General features: G+C 40.0%; 2 protein-coding genes across 11 annotated transcripts in view; both read right to left on the minus strand.

The window, feature by feature from the left end:
• Window positions 1-207: 207 nt before the first annotated feature.
• Window positions 208-16950, minus strand: part of LOC103476800 (protocadherin-15) — a 197137-nt gene continuing 180394 nt past the window's right edge. For 7 of the 10 annotated variants that reach the window (XM_008429395.2, XM_008429396.2, XM_008429394.2 and 4 more), the window contains 2 exons: window positions 16878-16883; window positions 9769-15026 (listed from right to left, as the gene is read on the minus strand). In XM_008429395.2, coding sequence (XP_008427617.1) covers window positions 13490-15026; window positions 16878-16883 — 1543 coding nt within the window. In that variant the 3' untranslated portion in view covers window positions 9769-13489. Of the gene's footprint in view, window positions 1623-4777; window positions 4893-6899; window positions 6974-7118; window positions 7161-9263; window positions 9286-9768; window positions 15027-16877; window positions 16884-16950 lie in introns of those variants that run through there. The other 3 variants (XM_008429400.2, XM_008429399.2, XM_008429402.2) reach the window with 3 other exon arrangements.
• Window positions 1665-4765, minus strand: LOC103476801 (clumping factor A-like). Its single transcript, XM_008429403.2, has one exon. The coding sequence runs from the start codon at window positions 4573-4575 to the stop codon at window positions 2743-2745; it is 1833 nt and encodes a 610-aa protein (XP_008427625.1). The 5' UTR covers window positions 4576-4765; the 3' UTR covers window positions 1665-2742.

Here is a 16950-nt window from a genome sequence, read left to right on the forward strand (position 1 = left end):
TTTTCTTTCTGGTGAAAAGCCACTCAAATGAACAATCTTCATTCTGTTGGTGACATTATAACTGCACTTACGTATTTTTACCTTCAAACATATAGTGGTCATGTAGCTGCTAAAGTTAAGCATTTTCTTTTTAGGTCATTTTTACCTAAAGTGCAGCAAAAATTGGAGAACTGACGCATGCTTGCAATTATTACTCTCTAAACAAAGAAACAGATTAGAGATTTATTGTTGAATGCGACACCAATTTTGGTGTTCCATACTCATGACAAGAACAGAGTGAATCCGCATCATGTAAAGGGATTGAAAATACCACATTCTATAAGTACAAATGCAGATATAAAAACACTATGACCGTACTGCCACGGTTCACTACTGAAAGTCAGCGATGGCAGTCATGTTTTATATATTTATTCTTTAAGATCATATTGTAGATTTTTCATCTCTTGTTAATATAAAATAGACAAAAATAATTTACTATATTGCTCAGAAATCTTTAAAAACATTTCCAAGTGATCACGACATTAAATAATCAGCGACATTCTGGAGTTTTTTCAAGAAAAACCCAAATAGCAAAATATGTTGATTTTTTTTTATCATAGACTACATCATTATGAGTTCTTTGATCACCAATATTCATCTGCAAATGTCTTCAACAACACTTTGGAATGACCATAAATCTCGTGTTTAAAACAAGAATAATAAACAACAAAAAAGGGCCATTCAGTGTTTTCAAGAGATGAAATTAAGAGTCGAGCATGATTCGCATAAAATTCTCAATTTGCTGGAGGCATTCATTGCCTTTATCTACTATAGCCCTGCCAGTAATAAAAAATATGGTACTAGTAATCTCTGTCTTATAATTCTCTCAATAAAATATGATTATATGTGCAACCACCTGTCAGTGATTGGAGCTTTACTAGCTGAGGCACACATTTCAAGTTGACTTTCTTAACAATATGTGCAAAAACAAGAGAAAATGAACAAAAGGGGGATTTCAGTTTGTAAATGACCAGTCATAGTTTTGTCATAGGTATGTGCAGATTGTTCCACGGTCCCATCCACAGTTCCTCTTCATCTGATATTGTGCGGTCACTGTGTTGTGACTCCAGTGTTTCCCTACTGCTGTTGTGGTTGTCGACAGATGTCTCTTGCTCCCCGCTGACACACTGCCCGCTGTCAATTATGGCCTTGGTAATACTGGCTTTGGACCCAAAGGTTTTTAGATTTGTAATGGCGGATCCCAAAGAGCCACAAGAGGACAGAGTATTGAGGTTTACGTCCTTGTCAGAATGTAGAACTGAACTCGTTCTGTCCTCCGTGTTGTTTTCTACGGCCTCGTTGTCTGCAGTAGGGGGTGGTTCCTCGTGAGTCACACCTAATTTGTCGAGTTTTTTGAATTGCTTACTTAGTCGGCACGGTGAGCCCATTTTTAGGTTGTTTAGATGGGCTGGCCTCCTGGTCCTGACGATGGTGCCGTTCTGTGCGAGGTAGATATTCCCATTGATGTTGCTGTGACTGTTGGGCAGTCTATTCTGTTGACTCTCTGTAGTGCTTTCCTCTCCAGTAGAGCTGGACTCGTTCTCCCGATCAACCACAAGTTTGATCCGTTTCTTTCTTCCAGCCTGTGAAAAAGAAAATGAAAAGGTCAAAGTCAATAAATTGCTTTTTTAAAATTTTTATTTTATTTTTGGAAGGTAAAGCAAGTTGTGGTTAAAACAAAACCAAAAAGAATAAAAAAGCAGACATAGAAATCAAGTTTTCACAGCACAGCAATCAAACCAAAAAGCTTAGACTCTTTATTTAGGTTTCCATTCAGATCAAAAAGGATGTGAAAGTGTAAGCAAACATGGGGTGGTATGATAATCTTGGTTTTATGCAAAACAGAGAACAAAAAAAAAGAGAAAATGTTATTTTAAAACAGAAAATCGACATATTTCCTTGCAATTGTTCAATTATTACCATTAATAATCATCGTATTACTAAATATGTCTGCCCTGTAAGCATTGAAAAAATGTTTCTTTTTTTAAGCCAGCTGATTGGCAATGTGCAATAAAAGGTTGCAAGGCTAGTTGGATCTAATTTCCACACGCACACAAAAAAAAAAACCACACAAAAAAACCACGTCAGAATGGGGATTTTTTTTAAAAAAGCTCAGTTTTTGGTGTGCTCATGTGAATCGGGAGAAAAACTAAAAATCAAACAAACAAAAAAAACCAACCAATTTTAAATTTTAGCATCATAGTAGTGAGGAGGGTTTTGCATCCTCCCCTACTATATCCAGTGGAATAGATAGACTGGATATTTCTTGAAGCAGATTTTTTTTTTTCCTCAGCAAAAAAATACATGTTCTCATATTATATGGCATCACGCAAAAGTTAAAACGCATATCAAGAAAACATCTGTCAGTTTACAGTGAGAAACCATTTTCAGTTAAGTAAAATATTAACATTCAGGGAAAACTGATAAAAAAGAACATGTAAAAATAGCACTAGAATACTGTACAAAAAACCAAAAATCATGAAAAGCACACAGAGAACATCAAAGAGAAAAAAAAGTCAACACTAGAAAAAGGAGAGTCAGACTCAGATAATGTGCAGCAGGAAACCAGCTTTTCCCCTACTCAGGGAAAATGAGAAAAAGCAGACATTTGAAACAGTCTGTGGAAGCAAGCAATATTTTTTCACTCCCATGCAAAGGTAATTGATTTTATTCACTCTTACTTCACAGGGACAATAAATCTCGCTAGAAGGCCGTTGAGCTCCCTTCAGATCCTGAATCACCACCTGATGTTTCTTCAGTGCCTTCTGAGCCCTTTGATGCACTGACTGAAGATTTATCGGAGGAGATGGCGTCCTCGTCCACTTCAGTGATGGGGGACAGGCCTCCGTATGTATCATCAGAGGTGCTCCTGATCTCAGGACTATAGGTCTGACCACGGTAGGGAGCAGAGGGTCCTGGGCCTTCAGAAACGACACTAGATCTTCTTGATGATGCTTCATCGCTGGCCTCACTCGCAGAGTCCTTGCTCTCATCAGCAGTCCCAGATTCTTCCTCATCTTCCTCCTCCTCTTCACTCTCCTCTGTGATTGCATCCTCTGAACCATGACTCAGGACAGACTTTCGGGAACGTCGACTTCCAGCAGTGGACTGGGAGCCAGCTGAACTCCCCTCACTTCCAAAGGAACGCTGACTGCCAGATGAAGATCTTTTACTCAGTTCTGAACTGGATGCTTTTTTCTTGCTGGACCCCCAAGATGAAGAGCGTTCACTTCCTGACCCTGACCCTGATCCCGATTCTGCGTCACTAGCTGTTCCTGTCCCTGACTCGGCTTCACTGAGTTCTTCGCTGGACTTCCTTGAAGATGCTCTTGATGAGCTGGTTCTCTGTGTGGATCTCGCACTTGATCTAGAGGAAGATCTACCGCTTCTGACATTACCACTGCCACTGTCACTTGCACTTTCACTACCTTTACTGTCAGTCCCACTAACAGTAGCAGAAGCACTGCTCCTTCTGCTGGCCTCAGTAGCTGAAGATCTTATAGAAGTGCGTGCAGAAGACCCACTTTCTCTAGTGCTTTCAGACACCTCTTCTTCCTCAGACTCTTCATCAGAGTCTTTTTCTGTTGCTGAATCCCTTTCTGTACTGGTTTCCTTTTCTGTTGCTGTTCCTGATTCCGTTTCCTTGTCAGAGCTGGACTCTTCATCAGACTCCGACTCTGTTTCTGACTCTTTCTCCGTAGCCGAGGACTTCTCAGACACTGATTCCTTTTCCGACTCTGACTCTCCCTCAGTCTCTGATTCTTTTTCACTGCCAGAGTCCTTCTCAGTTTCCTCGCCCTCTTCAGATTTGGACCTGCTTTCCTCATCAGAATCACCTGGCTCTTCATCAGGCTCTTCCTCTGAGTCCACAGTGCTTTCATTTGTGTCATCTCTGTCCAAGTCAACTTTAAGATAATCTCTGTCAACACTACTTTTCTCAGAGGATTCTTCATCAGAGTCTTTCTCCTTACTGCTTCCACTTGCACCTCCTTCTGGCTCACTTTCGGTCACACTAATAGACACTTTAGACTTCCTTTCATCCTCGCTGGCTGCCTGCGAAGCCTCCTCATCTTTCTCACTGCCTGTGGCTGAGCCATGACTCACGCTACTCTGTGACTTCCTCCTGACCTGCAACTTGTTGCCAATGGTAATTTTCTTTAAAACTTTGCTAAGCCGGCTGCGAGCATCCGACTTGCTATCTATTGGCCCAATAACTGCCGGTCTGTCCGTAAGACTGTCCTGGCTGTCAATACGGCGGGCTGACATCAGTTTGGCATAATCCTTGTCCTTCTTTCCAGCGCCAAACATCTTGAGCAACTTGGCTTTCTTCCATGGAGATGGGCCAGGAGGGCCGGCATCAGATGGTTGCTCTCCTCCCTTGCCGGCTGCCAGGAGTTTGCTGAGTTTCATGACAGACTTCAGTCTCTTGGCAGCCTTAGAAGGTTCACCTTCCTCTGCTGCCTGAGGTTGGACTATTTCATCCTCTGCTGGCAAGTCCCTAAAGGCAACTCTCTTCGGTGGACCTCTACCTCTCATGCCACCCCGGCCTCTGCCACGTCCCTAAGACAATCATATTTTATTTAGGAATCTTTGTAATGATATAACCAGCGTATGGTTGTGTCACACACTGTATAGAATTTAAATGACACCTTGGGTATTCACTGCATATTAGTGGTCGTTTTTGCTAATAGCGTTAGTATTTAAAATATACAATATAGAATTCAAGGATCGGTAATACCTCTGGGCCATGTGGACTGTAGTAATACCCATCATCCTCCATGATCACCTCACCATACTCATCATACATGGGTGATATCAGCCTCCTCCGACTCCCATACTGAGGAAAGTCATATCTGAGAAAAAACAGACAACATGCATAAATATATGTATTAAATAATGCTCTGCATTGCATTTAATCCTTGCTTATTTAACCATTCCTTTAACAAACCATACGCAGAAATATCAGCACACAACTTGAAAATGGAATTGCCCTAGACAAGCATATGCAGTGTTTTACAAAAATACTAACCACAAACTTCAATGTATTTTATTTTTTTATGTCACAGAAACAACACAATGAACCCTAAGGCACAACTGTGGCGAAGAAAGGAAGCAATGAATAGTTTGAACAATTTTCCAAATAAAATTCGGAAGAGTCTAGCGTGCATATATATATTCAGGCTCCTTACTCAGTGTGGGTGTAGGATATTAATAAGCCACCAGAGGGAGAGAATGATATAAAGCCAATGCACTGAGTGGTTTAGCTAATTTGACACAACAACACAAAATAACTGCGGGTAGGTCACAGTATTTCAATTGAAGCCCCATCTTACATAACATTTTTATAATATCTAGTAATGCATGATTAAACAGCAAGATTAAAACACATTAAATTAGTGACTGGGGTGAATGAGAAATGGTCACTTAATTTAACTAGTATGTTTCTTCAAATACACATCCGTTATCTGCATTGCACTGCAATAAATTGATTAACTTATCCACATGTTCTTCTAAATGTTGTAATGCAGAGCAATGTATAAAAAAGAGCAAAACAAGATTAAATATATTGTAAGAATTTCATCAATGTGTGCAAAGATTCTTTATATAAATTATTTTCAGTTGGATTCTTTCTGCAAAACCATGCTCCAAGAAACCATAACATTTTATGACATAGCTCCACAGTCAGCCTTTACCCAAGCCCTAAAAGTTGAAATGCTGCTTTCCTCAGTGGCACTGCAATACATTTTGTTTGCATTTTCAGAATTATTAAAAAATGTAATGACTTTAAATCCACAGTCCTAAAGACCCATCTAATGAACTGTATCAGCAGAACCCAATGGGTAAAAACAGCTGCAAATCTGACCAAGGAATCTACATATAAATTCTTTGAATAAAAAGTAAAATATGAGTATATTGCATATATTGTGCTTAACTTCAGGAGCATTCTGCATCACATTACATTTAGTTTAGTAGATTTTCAGCAGATAAACCTTTGCATGGCTGTAATTTCACATTTTTAGTTGAAGTTTAACATATTTAATATCCAAAATTAAGGAAAAGAATCGTGCAAAACGGGCCACTGGCCGTCTGTGTTTATACAGGCCTCTGAACAGTTCATGTTCCCTGTGAAGCCCAAACTGCTGATTGCTGGATTAAAAGCTTATCCAGCAGGTAGGTGTGCCCCGCATTGCAAAAATAAAAACATCAAAGGGTCCACTTTCATTCACTGTCATTTGTAGTTTTTACAATAAACATGAGGTCATGTCACTGGACACATGCAGTGACAATTTCTTGAAAATGGATGCCCATGTGATTTAGACACAATAATTAGGATTCCTAAAGGTGACTTGTAAAATAAGATGGAGAGTAATGACAGTGAGAATTACCATAAGCATAAATTAGATCTCCTCTCTTTGATCTAAGCTTGTAATGTGCAAAAGTTCCTCCCTGTTCTGATAAAACTGCAACACAATTCCCAAAGTGGTGCAAGTCAGCTGCGAAAGGAGCGAGAGTTCCTAATGAATAACAATTCCTCTGCAGCAGCTTCACCTCCAATTGACATGCTTTTCCTCTTTAGGCCCTATGGGTCATGTAAGACAAAAGCCAAAAACAACCTGTATACAATACAATAAAAGATGCTTTCAGAGGTGTGAAGACAGCATCCAGTTAAACGATCTTGTTTGGTTAGAGAAGAGTTCGATATGCAAGTTCTGGGGGTATGGAATGCAAAAGTGGGATGAAATGAACCATACTTTTGGAAAACGTGTGAAAATAATCCCCATGTCTCCAAGAAAGACCTTACAATGAAGAGACTTTGAGAACATTGTTAAACAAACTAACATAGTGCGGTCAATGCTCACCCTTGGTCATAATTATAATAGTCCTGTGCGTAATAGTCTTGACCTGGGTCAATGCCTGACTCCATGGAGAGTTCCTGTGTTTCAGAGAGGCAGACACAGAAATTACTCAGCATTCTTTAGCTAGACAGCTGGGAGACAGGAGGAGCTCAGTAAGGAGTGAGTATACAACAGAAGGAATGCACAGTTCCTATGAATTAGGGAAAGCAGGGGAGTTTCTACCTCTGGTCTCAGAAGAGATGGCCTCAGCAGTTGTTGCTGCTGCTAAAGGTTAGTGAAGAGAAAAGGTAAAGCAATGAAAGTGAGGCATAGCCAGGAAAGAGACAAACGCATGACAAATTTCCAGTTTGTAATGAAAAGTCAGAAAGCCCTTTTCAATCTTTGTTTACACATAGGCTTATTTTATAAACTGCTGGGGATAAAGGTTAAAACACTACTAAAAGAGAAAGGAATGAAAAGAAATAGTCACTAAGCAATGTGACAGGAAATTGGACAGAAATTAACAGCTTGACATTAGATACATTATATCCCTTAAATAATAAAAATCAATCTACATTTTGAATCTTGATATACACTCCTGATCAAAATCTTAAGACCAGTCAAAAAATTGCAAGAATTTGCATTTTGCACTATTGGATCTTAAGACGGTTCTAAGTAGAGCTTCACAATGTTAAAGGAAAAATCAGCGTAAGAGACAAGAACTTTTGAGCAGGGAATTTTCTGAAAACTGCATTTACACTCAAACATGATTTTTTTCAGCTGATCAAAAGTTTAAGACCATAGTCTTTAAAAGCCAAAAGCTGTGCAAAAATCTGGATTCCATGTCATTTTCTGTCAAGTCTTTACASTGTCAAGACCTCCTGATGGCAAAAGCAAAAAAGCTCACTGACTTTGAACATGGTAGGATTGTTGAGCTGCATAAGCAAGGCCTCTCACAACGTGYCATCGCTGCTGAGGTTGGACGCAGTAAGACAGTCATTTTGCATTTTTTAAATGATCCTGAGGGTTATGGAACAAAAAAGTCAAGTGGTAGACCCCAAAAAATTTCACCAGCTCTGAGCCGCAGAATCCTATTGGATGCCTGTCAAGACACGGGACAATTCTCTACCCAAATTAAGGCCATTACTGGTGCTGACTGCAGCCCAATAACCATCAGACGGCATCTGCGAGAGAAGGGCTTCAGAAACAAAAAATGTCTTCAAAGGCCACATGTTCTTCAACGCCACAAAATTGCCCGTTTGGACTTTGCAAGGGTGCACCAAACATAGGACATTGAAAGGTGGAAGAAAGTTGTCTTCTCTGATGAGAAAAAATGTAACCTTGATGGTCCTTATGGCTTCCAGCGTTACTGGCATGACAAGGAGATCCCACCTGAGATGTTTTCTACACGGCACAGTGGTGAGGGCGCCATCATGATTTGGGGTGCGTTTTCCTTCAATGGAACAATGGAGCTTCAGGTTGTGCAGGGGCTGCAAACAGCAGCTGGCTATGTGGAGATGTTGCAGCRGGCATCCCTCATGACTGAGGGCCCTCGTCTGTGTGGTAATGAYTGGGTTTTTCAACAGGACAATGCTGCAGTTCACAATGCCCGCCTGACAAAGGAGTTCTTCCAAGAGAATAACATCACTCTTTTGGACCATCGTGCATGTTCCCAGGATCTAAACCCAATTGAGAACATTTGGGGATGGATGGCAAGGGAAGTTTACAAAAATGGACATCAGTTCCAGACAGTGGATGCCCTTTGTGAAGCCATCTTCAACACTTGGAGCAACGTTCCAACTAGCCTCCTAGAAACACTGGCATCAAGCCTAAACGATTGTTTGAAGTCATCAACAAGAATGGTGGAGCTACTCATTACTGAGTCCTTTTTTTGACACTTTGATTTCTGTTTTGGGGGGTTTTTGTTTTTTTTTAAGCTATGGTCTTTAACTTTTGATCAGCTGAAAAAATCATGTTTGAGTGTAAATGCAGTTTTCAATTAATTCCCTGCTCAAAAGTTTTTGTCTCTTACACTGATTTCTTCTTTTAACATCGTGAAGCTCTACTTAGAACCTTCTTAAGATCCAATAGTGCAAAATTCAAATTCTTGCACTTTTTTAACTGGTCTTAAGATTTTGATCAGGAGTGTATTGTCAAGTTTCTAATTAGTTTTTTCACAATCAAATATGCTTTCCCGTCTCTGTAGAAGATATATTTATATATAAAAAAAACATGTAAAAATATACTAATTGTTTAGCACAATTGAAATCTGGTACTTTAAATTAATTTATTCATGTTGTATACAGTAACACCACCATCAGCTGAATTGCATGCAAGAAGATTGGGATATAATTCACCACCAGACACCATTAGAACAAAACTGCTTACCTTTCTGCCAGGGCCACGCCTCCTGGGCAGCACAGAAAAAAACAAAAATAAAATAAGACATCTGAGTATTGGGTGACAGCAAGATTAAAAAGTGTTTTTAAATATGAAATTCTAAGTCTACATCACTAGTGTATTTATTTTCTGCAGACCAGTAAGGAAGTTGCAGCTTTACTTACTGTGCATTTTCATCTGTTTAATGAGAGTTGCAGATATTGTTTTCAATAGGTTGCAAAAGTTGTGATGCTGATAAAAGCAGTTTTTTTCCCAACATCACTATCTCAATTAAAAAAAGAGAGAAAGAAAGATGCAGTGAATGCAAACATCAAAACAGAGAAGGAGGATTGTAAAGGGAGACTCAGAGTTTAAATGGTCATGGTGGGAGAAGCTGCTGGCAGACATAACAGAGGCAATACAATGAGACTGTTTGCGGCCAGAGTTATTAATTTTTTAGATTTATATCATGATACTACCAAAGGCAACAACAAAGCCTCTCTTGGAATCTTTCTTTATCACGAGTGTCACCTGTTAATTTTTCATGTTAACTTGAAGTGAGTAGATCTTCAATAGTCAATCAGGCATAAAATAATAAACATTTCAATGCTGCTTTTGAGAACAACGGGCATCTGCAGTGGCATTAAATAAAAAGTCACAGAGAAGTAGCGAGTAAACAAGTCGCTCCATTCAAACCTCCAGCTTGTCAGGGCAAATAAGTAATGATCACTTTCATGCTCTTGGATATATGGCCAAGCAATGATGTGAGATTCCTCAGGAGAGCTGTAATCTGTTGTTATGGGCAGGGACCATGGGGCAGGGACAGGGCACAGCCATATGCCACACCTCCCAGGCACAGCTGATGATGGGAATGGGATCTGATTGATGACCTGTTCGCTTGGCTGCTACCCGTTGCTGCTTCATGCTACATGAAGAAAAATAACCCAGTGAACAGCCTTAGGAGGTCTGCACACAAAGAGACTTGGTGGAAGATGATAAAGAAGCACAGGAAGTTAAGAATATTGACCTAAGAACCACATTGAGACAATAAATTTGAAATGATTAGATTATATTCTACTGTAGAGCTCACAAATGAGAAAGTTAATAAGTGTTGTTAAGTTAGTTTCTTTATAAAAGTAAATTAATTTAGCAAAATTAAGTAAAGTGCTAAATTAGATGGCAGTGGAGCTGCCTGTGGTTATATGCCACACCTTCCAAGCACAGCTGACTTATCTCTGGCTATATGAGTTTATTAGATGGACAAGTTTCAAATAACAGACCACCAAAGATTAGAAAAACACAAACATGGGGAGAATGTGAGAATGTGACAAACAATTTTTTAAATAAAATAAAGCCATATGAAACTGAAACCATCAAACCATGCCAATGTTGCCCACAAGAGGGAACCTGGGGGCAGTTGTGGCCACCTTTAAAAAAATTACTGGCTGCTCCACTGGCTCCCTCAGAGAAGACCAAATGCCCTCTTAAACAATGGAATGGGCATGGTGTCATTTTGACTGTTTTGCAAAATGACACCAGTGGCAAATTGAAAAAAACAAAAAACAAACAAAAAAAAAACACCTGGTGGTTTCTGAATTTTCCTAAAAATTGGCCTACTACACCCTAGGCAAAGGGAAAAATCAATGGTTGCATTCGCAGCTTCCCTGTGCCCTCCCTGATGCTAACGCACATCAGGGAGGGCACTGTGGTCGAGTTGCATCAAAATATTGTGACTTTTTTCTGTGTTAAATGATGTAAAGTAGCCTTGAGTGTCAAGAAAGCACATAGAAATAAAACGTATCAATAGTATCGCTAATATTAACTTCATGGTGACAGCTCAAGTCACACGCTGAACTGAAAGGATTCATTGGCCTCTTGTATATCTGAGGAACACAGGGAACAAAACATGTGGACAAGGACAGTCTTTGGTTGAAAAAGTACAGCTTCCAGTTCTTTCAAAGAAATGTTATCCTGAAATAGATTGAGCTCATTAGATTTCTTCGTTTTGCTAAGAATGAAACCTGACGTGCATAACTTTTGCAAGCAGACTTGAACAGCTGTGTAGAGACAACTGGAACACCGTCATCACCACCTCATCGCCGACGCGCTCATGCCATTCCCACAGGTGTCCACTAGGTGGCACATAAAGCAAACCTTTGAAAGTGCTTGCAGTACCTTTCAGTACGGATACAGCAGCAAGTCTTAAGTGTTGCTGAAATCCTACCTTCCAAACAGGAGCTATGGTCACTACCTGTTCCATTGGGAAGGATTGGTGACGACTTCCTGTAGGCTTTGGAACACGTCAAGTGTGGTTATGAATTGTTAGTGGACACAGTTTCAAGTTTATACCATACAAAGCTAAAAAGCTGGAGGAGTTACCAAAGAAATGTAACTTTGCTCCATGGGGTGGTGCTAAGGTGGTGACATCAATCTACCACACTAATGCATTGTGCAATGGTAACTAATGATGCACCAAACAAATTTGGTGGAGATAAATCAGCGAGATGTAGCTGTAAAGGTTTTATCATATAGTCACTGTTCTCCAGAACACTTCTTATGATAGCATTCTAATATTGGTTTTGTTGTCGCATAAAACAACTTCAATTGATCCTTTGCAATTCATAATTCTGAAACATTTTTTTTATGGATTTAAAAAACTATACTTTTTTAGATCAGTTGAAAATAATCAACTGATAATAATCAACCGAAAGGAATTAAAAAAGGATGACAGAATGCTAAAACATACTATCCATTGTGAGTCGCTCCACTTTCAGGTTGACAGAAACAGCATGTGAGCTGATAGCCTCTTTAAAAAAGAGATTACCCCATGTAGTGAACACGGAATACAGAATTAGCCAGGCTTTGATCTGCCCATCAGGGGTAACATGTGATGAATCAAACATTACATTGATCTGGATGTGAGGTATGCTAAGTCCATTTGCCTGGGGGCATCACAGATGAAGCAAAAACACAAAAAGTAAGTGGGAGAAAATAAAAAAGCGGAGAAAGTAAAGAGGCCGAGTGCAAAAAGGATGAAATTTAGAACAACTCAACTGCATAAAAAATATTCTAAAAATCTAGTAGGCACTGCTGGAAACCAAAAGCAAAGATTACCTAGTAGAAGCCAAGGATTCAAGAGCATTAGAGAGCTAACTGCGAAGAGAGTCGAGGGCAAGTAAAGGAGAAAAACACAAACAGTCAGAGGGTCACAAGAATAGGAGAGGAAAAAAAAGGAGGGAAGCACTTGTTGATAGTCCCAGAGGCAATGGCCTTGAAAAACAATTGATTAGGTCTCCAATTAGCCTTTTTTTCCATTGAGCCAACATAATAGTTACTACTTTTTCAAGCTGAGAGGCTGAGATCTCCAAGGGAATGTGAAACGAAAATTTTTATCCACACAAGTAGACCTATTTCCACATTGTTTGTATATATTATCCAGAGTTGTTGCCCAAGAGACACTATTTATTTCACAGATTCCCACCTCTCTGCAGTTTAAAATCATTCATTCCTGTATGTCTTTTTGAAGCAGCTGCAGATAATTACATACTCCAAGTGTCTTCAGGGACACCATCACATCTTTCTGAATGTGGTTAAGTATAAAATATGTGAGGAACCTTACTGAATCTATGACCTATTTTACAAGAGAAAACAGATTAAATATAGTAATAGTGTAAAGCACAAAATTAGTTATAAATTTCTATAGGAGGCATTATTTAAATTTCTAACATAAAAGTCCAGTGTCAAGAAACATACATGAGAACTGGTAGCTTTGAGCGGCTTGCCAGGACCTAGCCTAGAGCTCGTATATAATATAAAATAACAAAATGTGGCTGTGAAATATTAATACTAAGATGGATAAAGGGAAAAAAATACAAACACCTTTCTAAGACAACAGCCTAGATAATATGTTAATGCCAGTTTATTTTTAACACTAATATCAAAAAGTTTCAAAAAATGTTTACATTTTCATTTTCCTTCAGAATGTTTCTTGCAAGCTTTCAAGCATATTACACAGGTAGTACGGCAAGTTTGTTAACATGTTCTTGGCAAGTTGCTAAAATTTGTTAAGCACACAAAAAATAAGTTTAAAAAATATTTTTTCTAAAAAAACCATCAATTGTTTAAAATATTAAACATGAGTCAGATACTCCACATAATAATCCATACAAACAATATAAAAATGACAGGCATAGAGATGCAGACGTGAAAGAAGATATGAAAATAATAAAAAAAAACTAGAATACTGTGGACTGAGAAGAATTGAGTTCACTGAGTTCTGCAGGATCGGGGCTGTTTGTGTTCAGTTGACTGGTTGGCTGAAACTCCTCTGATTTACTTGTTCCATTTTCAGCACAGTTCAAACTTGTTGAATCACTTTGAATTTCACAGCTGGTGTCGATTTGCTTTGGCGAGCTCTGCTCGTCACCTGGATCAGAGCTTTGCCATTTGTTAGCACCGTCTGATTCCTCAGTCGCTTGTGGCTTCTTGTTAAACTTGGGCACCTTGCAGTTTTTGTCTACTTGGCTGTAAAGGTTGGCAACAGATCGCTCAATGTCAGCCAGATTTTGGATGTTCTTCAGGATTCCTTTCAGCTCCTTTCTCCCAGTATCGTTTTCTGATGAGGTTAGAGGAGGAGGGTGCTTTCGCTCCGACACTGGACGAAGAGAGGATAAAGGTGGTAGAGAGGTCGGGACAAACTGGATCACTGGTCGTGGCTGGTTTCTAGTAGGTGAGGGAGGAGGAAGTGGTGGGGGAGGTGGGGGAGCGACTGGCTTTCTAAAAGAAGAAGGCGACAAGGGATTGGTATTCTGAGGTTTATCAAAGCGGGGAAAGGAAGGTGGAATGGAGCAAAGAGATGGTGGAGGAGATGAGGGTGGAGAGGGTGGAGGAGATGAGGGTGGAGGAGACGTGAGCGGGGATGGTGGTCGCGAATGTCGAGGAGGCGGGGGCGGTGGATTTTCTGGTGGATCCGGTATGATTTCGACAGTGATCTGACAGGGCTGCACTGTCATGTAGCTGGAGATGCTCGAGCTGAACTTTCTCAGAACAGGCGGTGTTGGTCTCTTGTTTGATGGGGACCATGAATCATTTTTCTGCGTAATGATAATGCTTGGGGGCACATCTCTGCCAACACTCATGGGGCTGTGAGGGTTATCCATTATGGAGAGCAGAGTTTCTGAGGTCAGCTCCAGCACGTCATCGCTGTCCATATCTCTGATGAGGATGGAAGAAAGGGAGCCAATCGAGTCTCTGTTTTGCTTACGTTCTTGGAAAGCTTGCTGCTCAAACTGCCTGGCCTGCTCACGAACTGACAACTTGGACTCCATGCTGTCACTCAGGTACGGTCTATTCACCCTCTTGAGATTCTGCTGGCCTCTAATGTCTGCTTGGAGAAGCTGCAGCTCCCATTCATTTTGGTCCATAAGACCCTGCCTTCTTGACGCTTCGTAGCCGTGCGGCCCTCCGTGAATGCGAGCAGGCATTGACCAGGCACACCCTGACCCGGCTGAATGGGAGGGAGAAAAGGCAAACCAGTTTTCATTTGGATTCTCCTCCCTTGCAAAAAGAACAGGGCTGCTGAGTGGGCTGCTGTCATCATACACAGGGTTGTGGGTAGTGCGTGGATTTCCATCAGAGAGATAAGTTACGTTGCTCTCTGATTTGGGCAAGTTGACAAGGAGTGCTCCGTTGCTGTGGGCTGCAATGGTGCGACAGGTGAGGGTGCTAAAAATCCTCTGATGGTTGGTTTCCTCTGTGGCAGACTTTTTAGCCCTATCCCAGCAGAAGGTGAAGGTGAAAAGAAAAAAAGAACTTAAAAGAGGTGAAAAACAGTGGAGGAGGGGTGAGACTGCAGAGAAAGTTTGAGAAGAATAAAGCAGCAGTGCTATTCAAACTAAGCTCATTAGTATTGTGACAGATTTTAAAAGCAAATCATCTTGCTATAAAAGTCCAAGTTCACAAATACAACTAGTCAACCCAACTGGGCTATTGCTGTCTGCACCTTCTTCAAAGTTACCAAGGCAACTTGTCTACCAATAATAACCAAGGTAGCCAAGTTTGGTTGCTTTTCTGTGTAAAGAGGACCTGTTATGCTTCCTTGAACAGGTTAGGATCAGTGTCTGGGCTACACAAAACATCTACATTAGAATATTTGCAAAAAAATATTCTTAGATAATGAGACTTCAGTCTGGTAGGTTCTGCCTATTTTGAACTCCTTTCATAATGAGCTGTTTTATGCCCTGTTGTTCCTAGCTGCTGCTAGCCACCACCACTCCACAACTCAATATTTACACTCACAGGGCTACAGACAGATGTTCAACTATCTTTAACTGAGTCAAACCTAAAGGCAGAAGAAGTAGACAGAACAAACAAGAATGGTAAGTAAACAACAGAACACTCGTCTTTTCCAGCTGACATTAAAAACTAGCTAAGATGCTGGAGATCTGCTTGGGTTGCTAGGTAACAGAGCAGTGCCTCTTGTTAGTGACTTAACAATTGGGGAGTTTTTGAAATGGCTAATTTTCCAGACATCACGACTGACTAGAAAACTGGAAATATTAAATAGTATGTGCGCATAGTAGGTCCACCTTGCCCTTCTGACCAACACCAGAAGTCTCCTCCCCAGGGACACAAATAGCAAGACTGGGTGGACCAGGAATCGAACCATTGATACACTGATTGCAGGGTGAACTACTACCACCATCGTCACCATTGCTATGTGAGAAGAATGAATAAATGTTTATTTTGAATGTTGCTTTAACCCTGAAATTTGTTCTTCATGAGGGTTGACCAATATTTTTAAATGGACGTCTGAGGCCTTTAGAAAATAGTTGGTTTGACTGGGATTAAAAGACACTCAGGTGAGTTCAATTTAGTAACTAGGGGAGATCTGAAGTCCATGTTTAAAATTTAATAGGGATTTCCGAGTAAAGACCATGTAATACAAATGCATGGTGCTCTTTTGCCATCCCATTAAAATATGATGAAGTTTGTGGCTGTGATGTGACAAAATGTGAAAAATCATGTATGCTTTTGCCCTGTGATTTAGTTTTAGTCTGACGAGGTAAAATAGAGCACCATCCTTTGGATGTCTTTAAAACAAAAAAAACAAGACAATATTAAGATTAAAACACACTGGGTTTTGCCAGAAATAACTAATGAAGCACAAGTCCATACATTTGCATTTTTAAAATCAGTCACAACACAAGGATATATGGAGAAATATGAATATAAGGAAAGGACATAAAACAAAAGAGTGGTCTAATTGGATGGGAGAGAGGATGGATATCTATAAAAGTGCACTGCTACATCTAATAAAGCACATTCTGATTCTCTTGACATATACAAAAAAATAAAACAGTCTAAAAAGTACCAACACAAAACTGTTGTACTTCTTGAAACTACCGCTCCTTCACAAAGCTCATTTAACACTGACAAAGAAAGAATTCAGTGTTAACAGAAGAAGTCCGGTATTAAGATAACCTCTGCACCAAAACATATTCATACATTTTTCAATATGCATATCTTTAGCTAACGCTATAGGAGACAGTGGAGACGTGGGAGCAGCTGTTAAGTGGTAATTACTCACAATATTCATAAAGCTCACATGGGAGGATTACTTACTGCAGTCTGAATCCAGAGAGACAAGAAATGATGGGAATACAAAAACAGACAGATGGTAAGAAGCCTAATACAC

The sequence above is a fragment of the Poecilia reticulata genome, linkage group LG15, assembly GCF_000633615.1.
Source record: "Poecilia reticulata strain Guanapo linkage group LG15, Guppy_female_1.0+MT, whole genome shotgun sequence".
NCBI classification, from domain to species: Eukaryota; Metazoa; Chordata; class Actinopteri; order Cyprinodontiformes; family Poeciliidae; genus Poecilia; species Poecilia reticulata.

Coding starts and splice junctions, on each gene's coding strand:
- LOC103476801 (XM_008429403.2), bottom strand. CDS start 4,575: ATGAGAGGTAGAGGTCCACCGAAGAGAGTTGCCTTTAGGGACTTGCCA.